Genomic DNA, 20,702 nt, shown 5'->3' on the forward strand with positions numbered 1-20,702 from the left:
TTTGTTGTCTATTGGACTCTTTATGTAAAAAACTTGTTGACATTGATTTGCTAAAACAAATGGTTCATCATTCATACATCTGTAGTTGATGTTAACATATGTGGACCCAAATCCACCAAACTTTAATGTCCATCTGACGTGCATTCAAGACATCATACCATTTGCATTTGAATACCACATGCTTTAGTCTCTCATAGTAACTAACCTCTATTATATTAGTGATGTATCCATAGTATTGAACTTCACCAATATTAGGAGTATGCGCATTAACAAAAACACCACTATTCTGGTATTTTATGTATGTATTTTTATGCTTTGTACGAAATTGAATCCATTAGAATCAACCCTTTATATCTAAATGCATTCTTGTTTGGGATTAAGACAACCAAACAATATCTTCTGGCATATGTTGATTTCCTAAATCATGTTTTTTTGTAATATGTAACCATACATATAGATATATAAATGTCGTAAATAATATAAATCTAAATACATACAAGCATATGTATGAACCAAACTTGTTTTTCAAACCAATCTAGAAACTTTGTTTTATGAAGACGCTATATGGCATTGGGATTCATCATGTGTTGCTGGTAATCAATATCAAGTGTTGGATATAACACAAAAATAAAAAAAATTAATAACATCATAATATATTGTATGAACAATGTATTATATATATGTGAATTTTAGAATATTCCTATGTAATATATGGTAAAACAGCCGTATGATGAAATAATATGTACGTATGTACTTGCTGGTGAGCTAATGTGTCCATAGTTACCAATTCTAATGCCCCACTCTCTCCACATTGGATTCATTATCTGGATTAACATTGTCTTTGCCATTACTTTCAAGTCAATTAATTGTCTATAGCTTCCGGTAATATGTTGAACAGAATGTCATACATTCATTTGCCAAATAGCCCATTGCAATTGACCTTTTTGGTTGACTTTTGTTACGAACATACCTCTTAACTTAAATAAGTACCTGATAAAGTAATAGTGTGAAGACAAATACTCTTGTTAACAACTTCTTTGCAACAAAAATTAAAACAAAGAAATATCTCTCAATAGGATGCGTCCACTTGTATTCCCATGGTCCACTCAATTGAACTTCATTTGCTAAATAAATTGTTAAATGCACCATCACATAAAAAAAAGTTGGTAAAAATATCATCTTTAATTGACAAAGTGTTATACTAAGTTGTTGTTCTAATTCTTGTAACTCAGCATCTATTATGGCCTTCATACACAATTTTATGAAAATCTCACAATATTTTATGAACACGAGACTGACCTTTTTGGGTAATGATCTCCTTAAAGCCAAAGGAAGAAATGTTGTGTGAATGTGACAATCATGAATCTTTAGACTGGAGATCATGTGTCCCACACAATGACTTTGTGTGAAATGTTGCTTAAACTAACCAATTGGAATTGTTAAATTATTTAACACATTACAAAATATATCTTTCTCATTCTTGTCAATGTTGTAATATGCTGGAGGAAGTACCCGCCTATCTGAATTTGGATGTTGTCATGCATGAAGTGACTCTCGCATGTTTATTTCCTTCAAGTTCATTCTAGCATTCAAATGATCTTTCGATTTGTTGTGTATATTTAATAATGTACCTATGATGTTGTCACAAATATTATTTTCTATATACATAACATGTAAATTGTGATGTAATATATTATGCTCTCAATATGACAAAGTAAACAAAATACTTTTTTTTCTTTCAATTATATTTGAGTTCTTCTTCCATATATGTGTTCAACGTCATATCATGCAACAATTCTAACCCTACAATCATGTGTCGAGGAGCTGGACTTAATTCCACTATACCGTCAAACATGTGTTTGTTTTTTCGATATATATATATATATATATATATATATATATATATATATATATGACTCAAATGGAGCCAACGACGATGACTGTTATAACAGATCTTATTGCTATGCTTTAGTCTGCCAATACATGTATCTTTAGAACAGATGAGAATAGCTAGCTTACCCTTCATACTCCAAGCTAATATGTATGCATATCCCAAAATATCATGTATGCTTCACAATAAAGCTGCACGTATTTGAAAATGTTGTTGTCTATGAAAGTCAAATATATGTACTCCTTCAGCCCATAACATATTTGATTCATCGACCAATGGCTGTGGACAAACATTCTTGTCATTTGTTTTTGAACTTGTTAGTCCTGAGATGATTAATGACAACAACATATTTGGTTGCTTCATGCACATCCAAGGTGACAAATTATATATCACCAGCAAACAGACCATATGGCGTATGTTGAACTTAAATTTTCAAATGGGTTGAACTTATCACTAGCCAAACACAAGCACATATTGTGAGCTTTTAATGCAAATGATGGGTGCTTCTCATCAAAGCTCTTCCATACTAGACCATCTATCGGGTGTCTTAGGACTCCATCTTTTACACTTTGGTCACTATGTCATGTCATATGTTGTGCAACTTCAGACATTATGAACATTCTCTTCATCCGTACAATAAGGAAAAAATATCGTAAAGCTTCATTGATGTCTTTTGAAATTTACATGCCTTTGTCATCCTCAACTCATCATCACCATACTTCATCGTGAAGTACTACATTTATCACATGTATCTTTCATTGCGTTTTCATTATTAAATAACATACAATTATTAGGACACATATCAATTTTTTGGCAATTGAACCCCAACTCTCCAATGATCTTCTTTGCCTCATGGACTGACTTCAGCAGTTCTATCATTGTAGGAAATGCTTCTACTAACAACTCAAGCAACAAATCAATGTTTTTGTTAGTCCACCCACATAAATTTTTTATACGAAAAACCATACCAAAAAGCTCATCTTCATAAATCTGTTGCACTATGGATACAATTGATGTTCAACATCTTTAATCAATCTTTCATAGTCATCGTTATTCTCCCCATCTTCAGTACTATCTGCCCTCTGGAAAGATGACATAGAAGGTCGTACATGAAACACTTCTGACAACAACCCTTGAATGTTTTCAACAATTGTTTCTGGTGCACATTCATGTGAAATTCTTCTCTCCATGATATTTCCAACAAACATACGTTTGTACAAAGCTATTACATATTATGTGATCAAGGATATCTGTAGCCACCTGAGTGAGAACATTATTGTTTCTTACACAAGGATATCTCATTCTTCCATTCACTATCACATTATGTGTGATAGCATAGTCAAAAAATTGTTTGACTCCAGTTACATATTCCAAATGTCTTTTCTTTTCGTAATCCAAGTTTGATTATCTATTCTTTAATAGATATGTACAATCAACTTCAATATGATCAACTCTCAATATTGTGAATGTTGCATTTAACCATTTGTTTTTTGATTCATACAAATTAAAGTTCATTGTGTAGCTTGTCATGCAATCTTCCAAACAAGTACCTAAACAATTTATTTTGATAATCCTATATCTTTTAAACATCATAAAGTAACATCTTGAACATATATGCAACACAAACATCATATCTGTAACTCAAAGATCATTAATAAATGATTAATTGCACCATTTGACGGTGAAACATGCTATATAATTCTTAAAATGATGCTACAATTCAAGCAGTTCAAGACAATTATAAGTCTTCAGTCGTTCAAACAATTTTCCGAACACTTGGTGGGTGGGTAAAAATTGTAGAGACCGAAAACTTTCAAACATCATAAACGCATACAAATGACAACCAATCAATGCATTGCAAATAAGTATGTACATAGTTGAATTAGACATGGTCAAAATTTGTTTCCAAAATCTTATCACAATGCACCAGAATCCGACGAGGACAAAAATTGAGGAAACATTGGGGGTCTTGTGTTTGTAGGTATTTTATGTAATTAATATATCAAATTTAAGGTATTAAGTTCAACAAACATTCTTGCAAAGTTTTACAACCAAATACTATTGAAAAATGGCAATATCTCGCTGAAAAAAATCGAATATATATCATATAAGTATGTTATAACCTAAAATCATTCACAGATAGAAAAAATGAGTGAGATTAAGGAACCAACCTTTTTATCTTTTAGCCATTCAAAAATGATGAACAATGGCTACAATCATTGAAAAATCAGGGTAACCGCCAGCGAGAAGAAGATGGAAGAGAAAAGAAAATAGAAAAGAAGAAGAAACTAGAAGAACGGTTTGAGTGGAGCTATAAGTTGGGGAATCCTTTATCGATGCATGAGAGATATCATAAAGGCCTACTTTAAAAAAAAATCAGTAAAATTAATGTGGTAAATTTTACCGATGTCGGTAACGTGTTGGTGAAACTTTCATTGGTGACATCCAGAGGTAACAAGTCGATAAAAGTGTAGTTGTACCGACGCACCAGTCGAACATCAAAAATTTTTTGCCATGAAAAAAAATTCTCTGATGCGAGAATGGTCACGTGTCAATAAAACTGGCTTCTTTTCATCGACCTCTACAAAATAGATGTCAGTACAAGTACTTTTTACCGACGTCTGGAGCTGGATATTGGTAAAAGTTTCATTTCTAGTGATGCTTGAAATATGGAAGTTAGTAAAAGACCATCTTCAACGACATCCTAACGCCACACAATGATGAAGGCTGCTTTTCACCGACGTCTTTCTCTGAACATCGATGAAAATTAATCTTTACTGACATTTGCCTCTAGACATTGGTAAAAGTTTCCTTTGACATGACTTTCCTCACATGTTAGTGAAACTATCATTTTTTTTTTGTAGGCACATCTTTCTATGTAAACATTATTTTTCTGCCCTTTGTGTTCCATGAACTTCATCATGAGCACCCCGCAAATCATAACTTTTGTTTTGCTGTAGACATTTGATAAAAAATATCCTGTAATTTCTTGGATATGTTCATGCAACTCTCTTTTCATGAAAGGATATTATGGAACAAGAGGAACATTTGAGTGTTAAATGTACATTGTTGAACATTAAAACCATTAATATGCATCCATAGATGTTTCATTCTGTTGTTGACAATATATAGCACCCAAAGCTTTTGTTGACGATATATAGCACCCAAAGCTTCGATGCGTCTATACACAAAGCATAATGAGCTGAAAAAAATTAGTGAAAACCAAAGTAAGGATAATCAAGAATAGTTGAGTAGAGGCATACCAGTTCACAATCGACAACGCCCAGGTAACCTGGATAAGCACCCAGTGTTTGATGGACTTTCAAAATGGTCTCATCGTATAGTGTTGACCTCATCAAGGAATATTTTTGTTCGTGTGATTAATAGTTTGAAACAAATATTGTAACAAGGAAAATATAGTAGCAAATCGGCCATAAAAAAGAATGGCAAGATTATCCTCGTGTGACCTATCCGAGACGCCTTCAAATAATTCTCGAACTCATTGATAACATGCATAAAAACAACACCATTCAAGCATCCTAGATATAGTTGTCACCATTAAGATTGTTTGCATGCATGCACCTCATTATTGATCTCATGTTAGGCTGGAGATCCCTTTTAATGGATTCAATCAAACGATATTAGTCCACAGAATCATCACTGATGATTACCAATGCACATTTGAGGCATGTATTTATGCCTTCTTCTTCCCTCTACTGTCTTCTTCCTTTCCCCCTCCTTCCCCTTCTGCCTAGGAGACATTACCTCTAGCCTTCTTGAGCTTTATATTTGTTTCTTCCTTCCTCTATCCCTTTGCTTCGGTCAAGCGCACCGTGTGAATGGGAGATCAAGCCAGATCAAACAGATCTCTTTCCTCAAAACGCATTTGCTTTTCATTGCACCAGAGAAGCAAGAGGGCAAAGATGAAGCATTCACTTCGCTTGACTCTGTCACATCACGTCATTTTGACGAGCAAAGCCCACAAAGTACGCACTCACAAATCGACAAAGCATTCACAACTTTGAATGCACCATAGGGCTGATTCAGACTCGCTCTGATAGACTATCAGACAAGATGGTAACTCATATTGATGGACAATTTTCATTGGTCTCAACCTTTCATCTTGTTTTGGCTGTAGGGGCATCCATGGTGATAGCTATCTTCCTCCTCCTCAATTTCCCTCTTTCAAGATTATCTTGAGATGCCTATGCACAAAACACTCTCCCTCCTTCTTCCTTCTCCTTCTTCTAGTCCCACACTTTGAATGGGGAATACAAAATGATGTAATACTCCTTGCCTACATTGCATTTAAATCCCAATACGAGCATGCTTTTTGAAACTGTACAAAAAGAAAGTGCTACAACAGCCCCAAGAGAGCGATAGCATACAATGGAGCCTGAGTAATGATGTCTGCCCATACTCTTTGAAGCACAATGCTAGATGCACATGATTTTTGGCACACACATTTTACCTACGTTTTCTCATTAAATGAGCATCATACTATGCAACAACATTTCCAGTTGGACTAAAGCTGACATCAGCCTCGATCAGTCATGCAATCACCCTTTGCCTTTTCCAATCAACACGTTTGAGAGACAACCACAAGGTTGGTGCGTCCTTAACTAGTTGGCCCTGCAATCTTCCCCGACCAAACGATGCATTTCGAGTGACAAATCAATGTATAAGACCTGTGACCATTTGACAAACCTTCAAGGGAACAATTTGCATCCCACCATTTGTCGGCGTGAGGAGCAGGTAGACAAAATCATGATCAGTCATTCCATCACGACTTATTAGTGCCACTCCGACATGGAACCACCCTAATCAGGTCTTCAAGACATGCAACCATAAGGTTTTTCTGCACGAGGCTATGCACGATAGCATGTTGGTTGCTTTCCTTCACACTTTCCAGCTCATGATCACTAGTGGGGCCACCTGCTCAAATTTCATCTATGTTGTTTGGGTTGTATATTGCATTCATTGATTGGTTTGGTCAATCAGCAATAAAGCGAGGATGTGATGACACACTGACCAGCTATGTTCTAGGCTGACCACTATTAGACAAGAACTAGATCTATACAACCATCTTTTGTTACGTAAGTAGTCTGGTGCCTCAAAATAGGGAAGAGCACTGGCAAATAGTCTCAAACTTGGAATCGCTCCTCATCGGCTTCAATCGGTCACTTGATCACCCTCCTCCTCTGCCAAGAGATATGTTTTCATCGATAAATCAAGGTATAAGACCTGCGACCATTTACTTGACTGCACAATTTCCGTCCCTCCATTTGCCGGTTTGAGGAGTGAACAGACAAAATCACGACCGATCATGCCATCATGGTTTATCGACACAAGTCGAACCTTAAATCACCCCTAACCATGTCTCCAGGACATGGAACCATAAGGTTTTACTGCGAGGCTATGTGCAATTGCATGTTTGTTGCTATCTTTCATAATTTCCAGCTCATGATCACTACTAAGGCTACCTGCTCAAAGTTCATGTACAATGTTTGGGCTGTATAATGCACCCATGAGAAGCCTTTGACTTGTTTGGTCCATTAACAATAACAAAGATGATGCAATGACACACTAACTGGCTAAGTTCTAGGCATGCTACTGTTAGACAAGAACCCTATTGCAAATATTGTCTTCTCTTACATAAGTAGTCTGGTGCCTCAAAATAGGGACAGTGCCAAAACCATGTGTTGAGCCTAGGATCACTCCTCATCGACCTCACTCGACATTCAATGACCCTCTTCCTTTGGCAAAGAATGAGTTTCCATTGATAGATCAAGGTATAAGAACTGCTATGATTTGATTGACCTTTGACCGCACAATTGGTGTGCCTCCATCTATCGGCGTGAGAGGAGCCGGTCAAAATCACAATCGGTTATACCGGCACACTTCATCAGCACCAGTCTGGTCTGCAATCACCTAAAACTAGGTCATGCAACTGTAAGGTTTTTCTGCATGAGGATGTACGGGATTGCATGTCGGTTGCTTTCATTCACATTTTTTGTCTCATGATCACTAGTATGACCACCTGTTCAAGTTTTGTGTATACCGTTTGGATGGTATATTACATGCACGATGAGCCATTGACTTGTTTGGTCCATCAGAAATAACAGCAAGGCTGCAATGACACACTAACCAGCTGTGTTCTAGGCAAGCCACTATGGGACAAGAACCCTAGTCTACAAGCATCATCTTATCTTATGTAAATAGTCTAGTGCCTCAAATTAGGAAAGGGTGCCAGAAAACAATGTCGAACCCGAGATCACTCATCAAAATCAATCAATCACTCTATCACCCTCCTCATCCGCCAAACAACACATTTTCACTAGTAAATCAAGATATAAGATGTGCTACCATTTGATCGACTTTTGACCGCATAATTGGTGTCCCTTCATTTGTTTGTTTGAGGAGCGGGCCCACCAAATCATGATAATTCATACCATCATGCTTCATTAGTGCTAGTCGAACTTGCAACCCCTAACCAGGTCTTCAGGATCGCTCCTTATCAGCCTCACCTGGTCACTCAATCACCCTCCTAATCTGCCAAACAATGCATTTCAATTCACAAATCATGGTATAGGACCTATGACCATTTGACCAACCTTCGACTGCACAATTGGCATCCCTCCATCTCTCAGCATGAGGTGCACGCCGATATAATCCCAATCGGTCATAGAGTTGCACTTCATCGGCTCCCGTTAGACTCAAAATCACCCCTAATCAGGTCTCTGGGACATGCAACTGTAAGGTTTTGTTGTATGAGGTTGTGCACATCACACTTATTTTATGTCATACTTTCCATTTCAAGTTCACATGTACGTCTGATTGCTTTGGCATTTAATGCATGAAGCTGAAGCAACAGTCATTATTTAGAAATGGGGCTCTATTGTACGTCGGCAAAGTACGTTCACATATGCTTTGTTTGCAAATTGTTGACTGCATATTTACAAAATCACTCTTGTTCTCCCACGGATCACCATCAGAATGGCAAGGTGGGATAGTTGTAAATGTCAAGACGTTGCATTTTATGCCATTTATAATTAATGACATAGAGAATGTTCAATAAAGTTCATCTCCATTGTGGACAAATGAGGTTGGTTCTCTTGCTGGTTCGATGGTGAAGCTGACTGCCATTAATTTGAAACAGAAAGGGTTTGATCAGAGTTTGCTAAGGTATCAGATTCAACAATTTGAAGATGAGCCAAACTCCAACAAATGGATCAGTAATTTTGTATGCACTCTCATAAATATTCGTCCTCAACTACTTCTAGGACCACTTGGTCCACTCGTTTATTTGATCTTAAAACTTCTTATAGGTTGCACACGAAATAATAGAGTGGATGCAGCAATCATCAGAGAATTATATACGTTGTGTACTCAATCCATTTGTCGTGGTATGTAGCTTGTGATTTTGTCTGTTATTCACATATATATCGTCTATTATTGTACTGTACAGAGTGCAGTTTATGAGTTTACGTTCAGCTCTGGTTTATCGAGGGCTAAAAGGATGATTCCCCACAGTCCAAACCTATTCATGACATGTGAAGTTGTTTGTGGTCATGTGGTTGATCAACATTACAATTAAACTTCGTATGGATTCACCGTAACACCATTTTACTTTATTTTATGTAGATCATCCTCCCTACCTTGTGAGAATAGTGCATCCATTTGGTACTCTATGTGCTCAATGTTCCAAATACTGTTATCTTGTACTATAATTCAATGAACATTCACGAAAGTGTACACGTAGATTTATTGCACATCAGGGGATTCTTTTGGTGGTGGTGGGGGGGGGGGGGGGGGGGGGTGGTGAGATCCTGGCTATTTTATTATAGAACTGAAGCTCCACAACAAAACAACTGCTATGATTTCGGTATGTTCATCCTCAAGTACGTTGAGGCAAGCTACAGTGGTAGGGAGACGAGATTTGATTGTGTAAGCATTTTAATTAAGGTACTAGTTAACAAGAACGTTCTTGAAATGGAGTGTTGTCTCCTGGTAGGACGATGTAATTCGAAAGCAGATATGTTTGGATATTGTGGTGTACGTAAAATCAAAGGCAGACAATAAGCAGCTGGAAGTGGGAATGTATATAAAGAAGGGATCAAAGGGCAAACGTGAGAAAAAGTGGATATTTTTATGAGCGGAATTAATGATACTCAATGCGATATAAAGTGCAATTGTTTGTGTGTTTTCATTGTCAAGTAGAAGATGGCACACTCTAAGGATAGAGGTAATAGAATTCATCTACAAGCATGTGGCAATTAGCAGACAAGTAGGTTCTCAAAAACTCTAGCATAAGAAAAGTTATCTTCCAAAGATCTATAGAATATATGAGATAACAACAGGAACAATAACAACAATATATATTGAAAGTTTTAAGCCAGACATCTCAGGGTTAGTGCTGGTAAAAATTTATAAAAATTTGAAAAAATGATGGAAGGGTAAAAAGCAATATAGGAGAAATTATGTGCATGTAAATGAGGGAATAATCATGGATAGCTACATGGAAACTCAAAGCTCAAAATAAGATTATGCAATCAACAACAACCATTAGCCTTTTTTCAACTTCATAAGTGAAAAAATAAATTGAAGAAAAAAAATCAGTCGGCCAGTTTATGTGGAAAAAGTAAACTGCAGTAACAATCGAATGTTTGTTGCCGGATCAGAGAGAGAAATCGTCATGGAAAAAGAGGCTTTGTTGCCGGAGAGAGTTCTACCGAGCTATTGATGGCAGCCATTGATGATGGTGTCCATCATCGATGTCCATTATCGATAGTAGGCAGGCTATTGGGGTTGGAGGGAAGGAGCACGAGTCGGAGATGGGGAGAGGGAGGGTTGGAGGGGAAGGAGAGAAAAAAGTGGAGGAAGGGGAGAGAGAGAGAGAGAGAGAGAGAGAGAGAGGTAATACAATGAAAAACCTTGAAGAACTCCATATTTGCAAAGAGCTTTTCAACATTTTATTAGATTCCAACAAAACCAGAAATCAGTTCAAAGTAAAGATGAAAAGTAAGAAAAATCTTATTAAATCGAAAGAAATTGTGGATGGGTAACTTCGATCCAACCATCTTCTTGTCTCCCTCGGTGTGCTTCTTCACGCTCGGCTGGGAATCATGGCGCTGTTCATCAGATGGCACTATCCAGTGGAGAGGGTTCCGACTTCCGAGACGGACAAGGAAAGAAGGGGAGAGAAAGGAATAGGGGAGAGAAAGGGAGGAGAGGTAGAGGAAAGGGGGAAGTGGGATGCGCGGGAGGGTATTTCCGCTTTCAAAAATGTTTTTTAATTTTTTTAATGGCATAACAAAAGCAACGATTTCCCACCATCCATCTTTATTCTTTGATTCGTCTGATACGTCGGAAGGGACAAGACGTCCCTTCTGCGAACCCGTTCCAAAATAAAACAATTGTTGTTGTGCCTTTCTATAAGACTTGGTTTCTATAGATATTATTGTAAAAGTCTTCAAAGTTTTTTCTAATTAATGAACAGGGCCATCATAGCATTTGATGCTTCATAGCAATGGAAATTGTTTGATGAAGATAAATATGAGGAAGCTCTTGACGTACTTGTAGTGGGAAAGGCAAGCTTCTTTCTCTAGCACCAACTGAAAGCTTTTTTGTTTTTTTAAACAAAATTTAATATACCATTACATCTAATTGGCTGGTTCCGTTTAGTTGGCTGCTCCAAGAGTCTTCTTGGAATTTCCTCTACCATCTTCTTCTTTGGAAGCTCTCTTTTTAAAGGGAGTTGCTTCATTATTTTATTGCATTAGAACTGTACTAACTGGTTGTTTTTCTTTAACTGTTTTTTTCCTGTTTACCTCTTTGTTAATGTATGAGCAAGTTAAGAACCTTATAATGACAACCTATGCCTCTTTTCCAGCACAGCATGCAAGTATACTCCTATAAGGTTTTCCTCTTGTAATTCATCTTATATTATATATATGCGTGTTCTGCAAGCCAATAGTGCAGGAAATTTCACAGTTATTGATTTTCTTATTTAAGATGAGGCATGGTTGTGATTGAGGAAGCTATAAGGCTCTTCTATAAGTAGGTCAGTTACTTCTGCATTATGTTGACCTAATTAATTTTTTTGTAAGTGATGGTGTAAAACTTCTGTGGACTAGAATTTGTTCTGTTTTGTTTCTTCCACTATTCATTTGCTGCTCTTTGTGTAGCACTAGCCTTGTATTGGACTTGAATAAAAAATGCCATATTTGCATATTGTAATTGAGGAATTGTTGGAAAGTTTGAAGGGAAAGAGAAGGAAGCCAGGAATTCAGCAGAAAAAACTAGCAGCTGTCTTCCTTTCTCTCTTGCACTCTGTAAAGTAAAGCAACTGAATGTGACCAAAGAATGGTTTTCTGTGCAGGTTGTTCTTTGGGCACTCTAATAGTTTTAGTCCTTTCACTTGAAAGGAAATGACAAATATAAATGGGAGGACTGGGAACCTACTTTTGAAATTAGCCTGTCTGGTGGTCATTTTGGGACCAAGGTCTGCATTGACACCTAGAATGTTCGATTTATTATTATTTTTTTCTGTTCTTTGATGGTTAAACGTTTGTTATTTTTATATTATTTTTCCTTTTTTCTTTGTTATTATGTGCGGTTCTATTGAGATTTTGGCAGAGAAATTGGTTTCTGCCCTTTATTCGTTGATTTTCCATGGTAGATTACTATATTGTTTTTCTTTATTTTTGAACTTCCGTTTATGTTCCGCAGTTCGTCTCTAGGACGTTATGAACTTCAATGCGTGAAAACAAAAGAAGAAACTGCACTATCAAAAATTACTGCATAAAAAATTATGACCTAACCCGGCTGAGTTGCCAAGTCAACTCGCTAGCCCAGTGACCCCATTGTCACACGATCTGATTCTGGTTCCTGTTTGCAAAACTATGCCGTGAAGGGCAACGACAGCTACTGCTAGCGACTAAAACATAGATCGTTTCCAATAAGGTTATTGACAACGGCTGCCAATGCATGTTTCTTGTAGCGCTCACAAGTAAAGTTTATCTTGAGAAGTCTTGATCCAGGGCCGTTTGCATGGAGAGCCATCACTATATAGGAGAATAAGGAAGGTGGTTCGTAGATAGGGAAGGACGACAAATGGTTCAAAAGATAGATTGAAAGAGCTATTACTATTTAGAAGAGAACTAAAAGAAAGACCCTACCCATGCAGAAGACAACTGTAGAATTATGAGGACATTATCAACAAATTTGGTGGTATGAGACATTTATTGGACAAGCGAAGCGTTACTTGGAATTCATTTTCACATTTTTCCTTGTTGCTTTTAGCTAATTCATCTTCGTGATATTTTCACATAAAATAGCCAACACTAAAACTCAAAAGAACAAGAGCGTCTTATCAGTACTTGGTCTCATCTGTTCTTGCAGTTAAGATCATTTACAGATCCTTCTTATTCTTGTCGCACCATCATGATGTTATGGCTTGGAGTGAATGTTCCATTTCCCAAAAGATTTAAGGTTGGATGGCAAGAGGGCGTGTGGGAGTGGGTGACCAATCTGCACAGGGCCTGTCTGCCACGTGTAGCTTACGGACGCGAAGTTGCCGGCCGGAAGGTTGACGACTGCATAGATAACGAACTCCCTCCCCGACAGTTCGCCGGACAGCTTCGAGTAGGTCGCCAAGTTCTCGGCGGCTAACTTTGGCTTCATGTCGTTGACGCTGGTGCTGTATACGGTTATGTTGCCGGAGTGAACGAAGCCGAGCAAGGCCTGAGTGCCGATCATGCCGTGGCCGGTGGGGTTGATTCCCCAGGCCACCCAACCTCCCGGCGATCCTGGGGTAGCTCGATAGGCGATGCTGGCGGAGTGGGTAGCGGAGGAGTAGGTCCAGTGCAGGTAGGCATTCAGGGATAGGAGGTCGGTACAGGCGTCGAAGGTCTTATTGCTTGGGAAGTTGTAGGACTTGCAGGTGCTCAGAGCAGAGCAGCAGCTTGGGAGGACTACTGCTGCCGTCTGGAAGACAAGAAAGAGGACGAGCATTTGGCTGGTGAACCTAGGCATCAGGAATCTGTCTCTCTCTCTCTCTCTCTCTCTCTGTCTCTCTCTCGATTAGGTTGGCCTCACGGAAGTGATGGCGGTGCTGCTATTGAAAATTTATGCGTTTAAAGCGTCGAGGGATCCTTTCATGGGGTAAAAGGGTCCTCCCCAAGAAATTAAACAGAATAATAACGGATTAGGATTCACAAATTTCTTGCATTCAAAACGTTAAGCAAAAATGACTGCAACGTCCACAACACTGTAGCACTTGGGCCCCCTCATGAAAAAACTATGGCTCGGCCCTGACAGCGATCCAGGCTTCCGTGGGCGACTATAAGATAGATGACATTTAGAAACGTTCAAAGTGTGTCACTAAATGCTTTCTATGGGAAACATATCGACCATGCCACAGAATGTATGGACGGCGGTTGTATTCAGTTCAAAAGTTCTCAAACGCCACAAATCGAGACATTCTATGATGTTCAAGTGGTGCCATCGAAAAGTTTTCAGTGATGCCCGCGATATGTCCAGTAGACGCTTTTACTATCCTTCTTTAAACGCTATTATTAGTGTCACTGAAGCTCCTTCAAAACGCCATTGTCGGATCATCGGTGACACTTGCTTAAAATGTCAATGTATAGCTTAGGGCCAGCTTCAAGTGTCGTTAAAGGCCATTCAGTAACATACATCCCATGCCATATCCTGCATTTGATGGCAGATGAGAACTGTTATTAACGATTTTCGATGGCACATATCTCTAGCCTTCACAAATATTTTATGGCAATTTAAGAACACAACTAAAGACCTCTATGGTGAGCTAAAAATGCATGTCACTGGATATCTCTACTATCTGTCAGGTTACTATTTCATAGAAAGTCAAAAACTGGAAAAATGACTTTTTTTGCTAATATAGAAAAACCATTTTCATTAAAATAAATTTTTTATACATCCCAATGGAACGCTTCAACCCAATAAAAATTTCATTAAAATAAAATTTCTGATGATTGTGGACCACCAGATGGAAGGCTTCAACACACTTTAACAATAAATTTGACCCTATTATATCATGATTACACACCATGAAACACAATCTCAAAACAGCTGCTGCCAAGTAATGCATATACAAGAATCTATCACTAAATAACACAAATTATACTCTTTAAAAACATAACTTGCAAGACAGGGAAAAATCTCATACAACTACATAATCCTTTACTTTAGACTATTGGCAAGCACTTTCCCGGAAGGAGTCAGGATTTTAAAGCGTCTTCTCCAGCCACATCTCCTTTTGCAAGGGGGAGGAAGAAGAGGAGAAAGTAAACCCATAGTTTACAAAGACATAAAGCATAAACTAGTTTGCAAAGAAATAAGCACAAATAATGTGCTTGGTCATCTATGTGTACATTGCATGACAAACAAAAACTAGATGACATAGACATGCAAAACTAATCAGCCATATACTTGCTCAGAGGGGAAATTGAATATAAATATGCAAGGACATCACAGATTCTATTTAAAAGGAAAATTTAGATGATATAGTAGGTCTTGCATAGGTCGTCAAACACCTGGTAAGGAAGATGACTTCCCAGCCATGAATGTGTTGCCTATTTATAAAGGTGACCGAGAGTACTTACACACTCTAACAAGAAGCTCCATGGAGTTCAAAGTAGTTGTACCTCTTGGTAGCATCAAAATTTAGTTGTTGAACTAAAGTTGAATCACGAAGCAACTATTTGTCGTAGGTTCACTGTTTGATGATGTACCTACAAAGTATGCTTTATAATATTTCCCTTCAAGTGTCTTCAAGTCTAGAGGATAGTTGTAGGTGTATCATTTGCAACATAAGCAATTATTGATCAAAATACTAGTTTTATCAAAATAAAACAAGAGTTTAATTGTAAGATACTTAAAAATTGGTCAAGAGGCAGAGCAAGCAACCAATCAAGGGGCTGAATGAAAGAAAAGGAAATTTTCTTCTAGAAGCCAACCTTTTAGCCATAATCCCAATAACAGCCATTGGCTTTTTTGATAGTTTCCAAATTGAGGCCTTAAGTATATATATATATATATATATATATATAGTGATTGGTAGGTACCTGGCCACTTGCATAAGGGATAAAAACCAAACCTCTTAAATTCATGTTGACAAGTGTTTTCAACAAAATATGAACCTTCTAATGTGTTTATGAACACTAATTTAATATAAATCTTGCTTTAATTTGAGTCATTTTTGTAAAAAATTTGATCGTTATGCTACCAAATCTTTGATGTTATAAGGGCCGTTCATTTTTTTTACTATTAAAAAAACATAATTTAAGTAAGAAAACAACTAACTTCATATATATATTTCTCATCGAATCACTCTTAAGAACATATCTATAAGTATAAAAATATATATTTTTAATATTAATTCCAATAGGTCAGGTTTTGTCTATTACCCAAGTGGTCTAGTTTTTTTACCAACTTTCCAATATATATAAGTGTAACGTTTCATCAACCTCATTATAGTTTATGACCATGTTGCATATTAAGCTTATAAAGAATTGCATGTTTGTGAGGTTATAGTTATCATTTGGTGGCAGCAATTGGCAGCAACAACAGTAATAGTAGCACTTGTTGATGTAGAACAACTGCAATATGGGCAATTATGGTGGTAAATCCTTTGACCTAAAAAGTTCTTGCAAACTGATTGGAAATGATAGCAAATTGAAAACAAGAATACTCATTGGTAACAGGAAGTTCCTGCAAATTATTCGAGCAAGTACCAATTTTATGCTGACTTTTCACATCAGAAGTTGCAGATTTTGATGCCCAAGGCATGTTGAGCTACATGTAAAGATTTTATAGATGCAAAGATGAGTGTCTTAATGCCTAAATGTAAAGAAAAAAGTTAATCAGCCGCCATCAATTAAAATTTTAAAGTTGGCTGCCATTATTATCTTTATTTAACAATTGCATAACAAAATTTATTCCAACTTATACATATGCTACTATTGGCAAGTTGCTATTTGCTCACGTTAATGCTGAAGTGTTCATACTGTTATAGAAAGAGGCACAACTCATGCGGCTAGGCCATTCGTAACAAATAAAAAGATAAGTTGATTGTTACTATGCTCCTCAAAGCAGTATGAAAGTTAATACTTGCTGACAGTTACCTCTCTAATTTTAACTCAAATCACATAAAGCATGTATCATATGAGAATTGCACCATCTCATTGTGATCTTCCAAGAGTTCAATGCCCATTGTTCATCTCCCCTTCAAGAGTTCAATAACGAAATGCTCATCACTGGCCATAAAAAGGACAAATCTACCAAATATAAGAAAGATTTTCTATTTATTTGATTCATTCAAAGTGTTAGATAAAACTCAACCTCAATCAAGTACTAGACAATGCGATCAATATTCAATCCTATAGCTTTCATTGATCTTTCTAATTCAAGCTATCCAAGTTCAGGTTTAAACACATATGCATATTTACCTTATCACCAATCTCGTCAATCAAATAAGGTGTACTATGATTCACACTTTTGAAGGACCAAGACATACACAAACTTTTGTCCCATCTTTAGGGGAAATGAAGAAATATTGGGAGAGTAAACACATGATAAAAAAAGTTCATTAAGTTGCTAAAAAGACTGTACATTTATTTTGTCCCTCTATTAGCAAAGTTATGGCCACTATTCATGAGTTTTACCGAAATGGTGACCTATGTACATGTGGTTGGTGATTATGAAGCTTAGTTCAAGAAATGGTGACCTATGCACATGTGATTACCAAAATGGTGACCTATGTACATGTGGTTGTTCAAGAAACAGAACAAAAAAGCAAGCCCGAGACACCCTTGCATTTCCCTGCGTCGGCTTCCTCTTTCCTCACCTGTCCTCTTGCTCTCTTCCCCTACCGGTGCTGAGGAAGCTATCGCTGATTTCCGGCCTGCAGGAGGATGGAGCATAGGATCAAAATGGTAAGCCCTCTTGCGTCTCTCTCTCTCTCTCGGTATAAATATATATATATATATATATATATATATATGCACACACACACACACACATACACACACACACTCATATTTATAGATCAGCTCTCACAATGGCCATCCGTTACCCAGCACCATCCCACACCTTGATCCACTGTCAGGAGTGTTGACAGCCTGCTCGCTCTCTAGCCACCGTAAGAATCCGCCAAAGACCAATGCTTGATTTCGCCTAAAATGTGATTTTTGCAATCTGGATAGAGATTTAGCATACATTGTGGCTTTCAATTTTTTTTTCATTGTTTTGTTTTTCTTTTGACGGCATGGTCAATGGTGACTCTCACTCTCTTCTCTGAATATCTATTTCTCCTTATCCCCACAACACCCACATTCCCCTGTTTTTCTCGTTTGCATGCACCGTTGCATGAGAGTGGGTTCTCATTGCAGTGGTGGAAGTGGCTTCTCACTACGTGGTGTTAAAGGGGGACATGATGGTTGTCTCTATAGTTGGTAGCTGGTTTGACCTGATCAACTTGCCTACTTGTTTGACTTCTTCTTTCTTCATTATTAATTAATTTCTAAACTTTACGATGTCACTGTATCTTTGTAAAGCCCAATTTAACAATCTAAATTATGTGGCAGTTCACGAACTTCATGATCTGCTCTAACGTGAAAATTTTGAGATTGAATGAGTTCATTTAATGTAGGCAACAGCTCAGTTTTAAGTTAGACCATTTTGAGAGATGGGAGGATATTTAACAAAACTTAAACTTCTTAACATTTGCTTTCATTGTCGATGAGAAATAAGGTACCATTCTCTGTTTCATTTGCCCATTACATACCTCATTACTTCAAGTACGAAGAAAATATCAAGAGTATAGAAGCTGCAAGAAAAGGAGGGGAAAGTGTGTGCAAGACGGTGGATAAGAAACTTATGTCAATGATGAAGTTGGAAAAGCATCTTATCAAGGAGAAGAAGGCCGAGTAGGAGTGGAAGACGCCTCACTCACTCACTCTCTCTCTCTTCTCCTCCTATACTTTCGTTGTAGGCTGCACAGTTTGGTTTTACATTAGTGTATCAATGCATTGTGGATCTGTATTTACCATTTTTTTTTACCTTGCAAGTATAATGATATTCATGTACATTAAATAGTTGAGAAACATGATTCTCGCATAGCATTTTAATTTTCAATTTTTTAGTCTCTCATGCCTAGCCAAGTCCATAATGGCCTCGTGGAAAATGACTGGAAACCCTTTGGGTGAACCTCTCCAATTCCTTCTTCTTGTTCAAATAAAACCTTTGGCTTCATATTAAGATTGTTAACCTGGAAATCCTTTGGATTAGTACATATTAAGTTCCATTAACCTTTGAAATGAACTTTGTGGTTAACCAGGTAACCCTTTGCATTAGGTCATCGTAACATGTAGTTCATAATAATCATGTTTCAATTTGAGGAATATGAATTTCAAAATTTGGGTCCAGAGACAAATTAAGTATGATGATTATTTGATGGGATCCATTTAGTCGCTTTACATAATTAAGTTAACTGAGTCATTCGGTTCTAATATAATCACGAATACAAACATGCTTCTTGGCTAGGACTCTTGTCATGGCCAATAAGTTAGTTGGCAATTGCCAAAAAAGTTTTTGGCAAACTTTGTCATAGGTCTTGTGCCCAAAAACTATTCAGCAAGGGCTGAGCTGCTGCCAATAAGTTTTTGGCCACAACTACAAACCTTTTTTGGCCACAACTTTCCAATGTTGTGATTATACAATATGTATATATTTTATACAATATCTTGTATTCAAGAATAGAAACTTTTATGTTATTATTGATCAAAATTAATAGTTGGTGAACTAATATCAAGCCCTCTTCATCAACCTTCAAACTGGCATCGTGTCTCCGCGACACTTTTATTATCTACATGCAAAGAAACATGTGTCAATTAAAAACAAACATGCATGCAACAACATTAGGAAGTGTAAATAGGTATTGCTAGTTAAAAATAACAATAAAGAACCTCGCAAAGAAAATACACGTCCTCCCCTTGAAATACGTGAGCATGTCTCTGAGAGATTCAAGTTCATCTCTTCTATTTTTTTCAATGAAAGTCAAACTAAAAGAGTTGAAATTAACACCATAGATAGCACTAAAGTACAATTTGGAGATAATCTAACAAAAAACATTGATAAATCAGTTTTTGGCTAATGAAATAGAAAACTCATAAAAAAGTGTGATACTTCTTCGTCCTTTTTACTCTTTGTGCATGTGCATAATAGAGAGCCAATTTAGATTAGACAAATAAAAAAATCAAATAATTTCTTGTAAAAACTTATGTGAGGTACTTGTTTCCAGACTCCTTTACATTTTTAATGATGCAAAATTTTGGGATGCCATTATAATCTGTCCTGAAGATGTCAATACAAGTTGAGAACAAGCTCTCAAATGTGAGATATGGCCAAATTATATCAATAAAGTATGAAGATGATCCCAAGTGTCCACATAATTAGTAATACATTTAAAAGAAGAGAAGACATTGCACTATCACCACATTGTTGACATTCCTTTGCTCAATAGCATATTTGATCCCCAATGATAAACATATGCTTCAATCTAATTGCAAAGTAGCAACCCTTAGAATAGATTTCTTTTGTCTAAAAAATAAAGATGCTCAATAAGTTCCACAGAAAGAGGTAGTCAATGGCAAGAAAGAACAATTGGTAGCACATTTCACAATAATGTTAGAACTAGAAAACATCTTAAATGCATCAAGCAGCCTCAAAAGAAGAAATAATGCAAAAGCTGGTATGGTACTATTTGATG

General features: G+C 37.0%; 1 protein-coding gene across 1 annotated transcript; it reads right to left on the minus strand.

The window, feature by feature from the left end:
* Positions 1-13,342: 13,342 nt before the first annotated feature.
* On the minus strand, positions 13,343-13,927 carry LOC116246985 (cytochrome b561 and DOMON domain-containing protein At5g47530-like). Its single transcript, XM_031618928.1, has one exon. It carries the CDS (start codon positions 13,925-13,927, stop codon positions 13,343-13,345), a length of 585 nt encoding a protein of 194 aa, XP_031474788.1.
* Between the last annotated feature and the right edge of the window lie 6,775 nt (positions 13,928-20,702).

This window comes from Nymphaea colorata, chromosome 1 (assembly GCF_008831285.2).
Source record: "Nymphaea colorata isolate Beijing-Zhang1983 chromosome 1, ASM883128v2, whole genome shotgun sequence".
Lineage (NCBI taxonomy): Eukaryota > Viridiplantae > Streptophyta > Magnoliopsida > Nymphaeales > Nymphaeaceae > Nymphaea > Nymphaea colorata.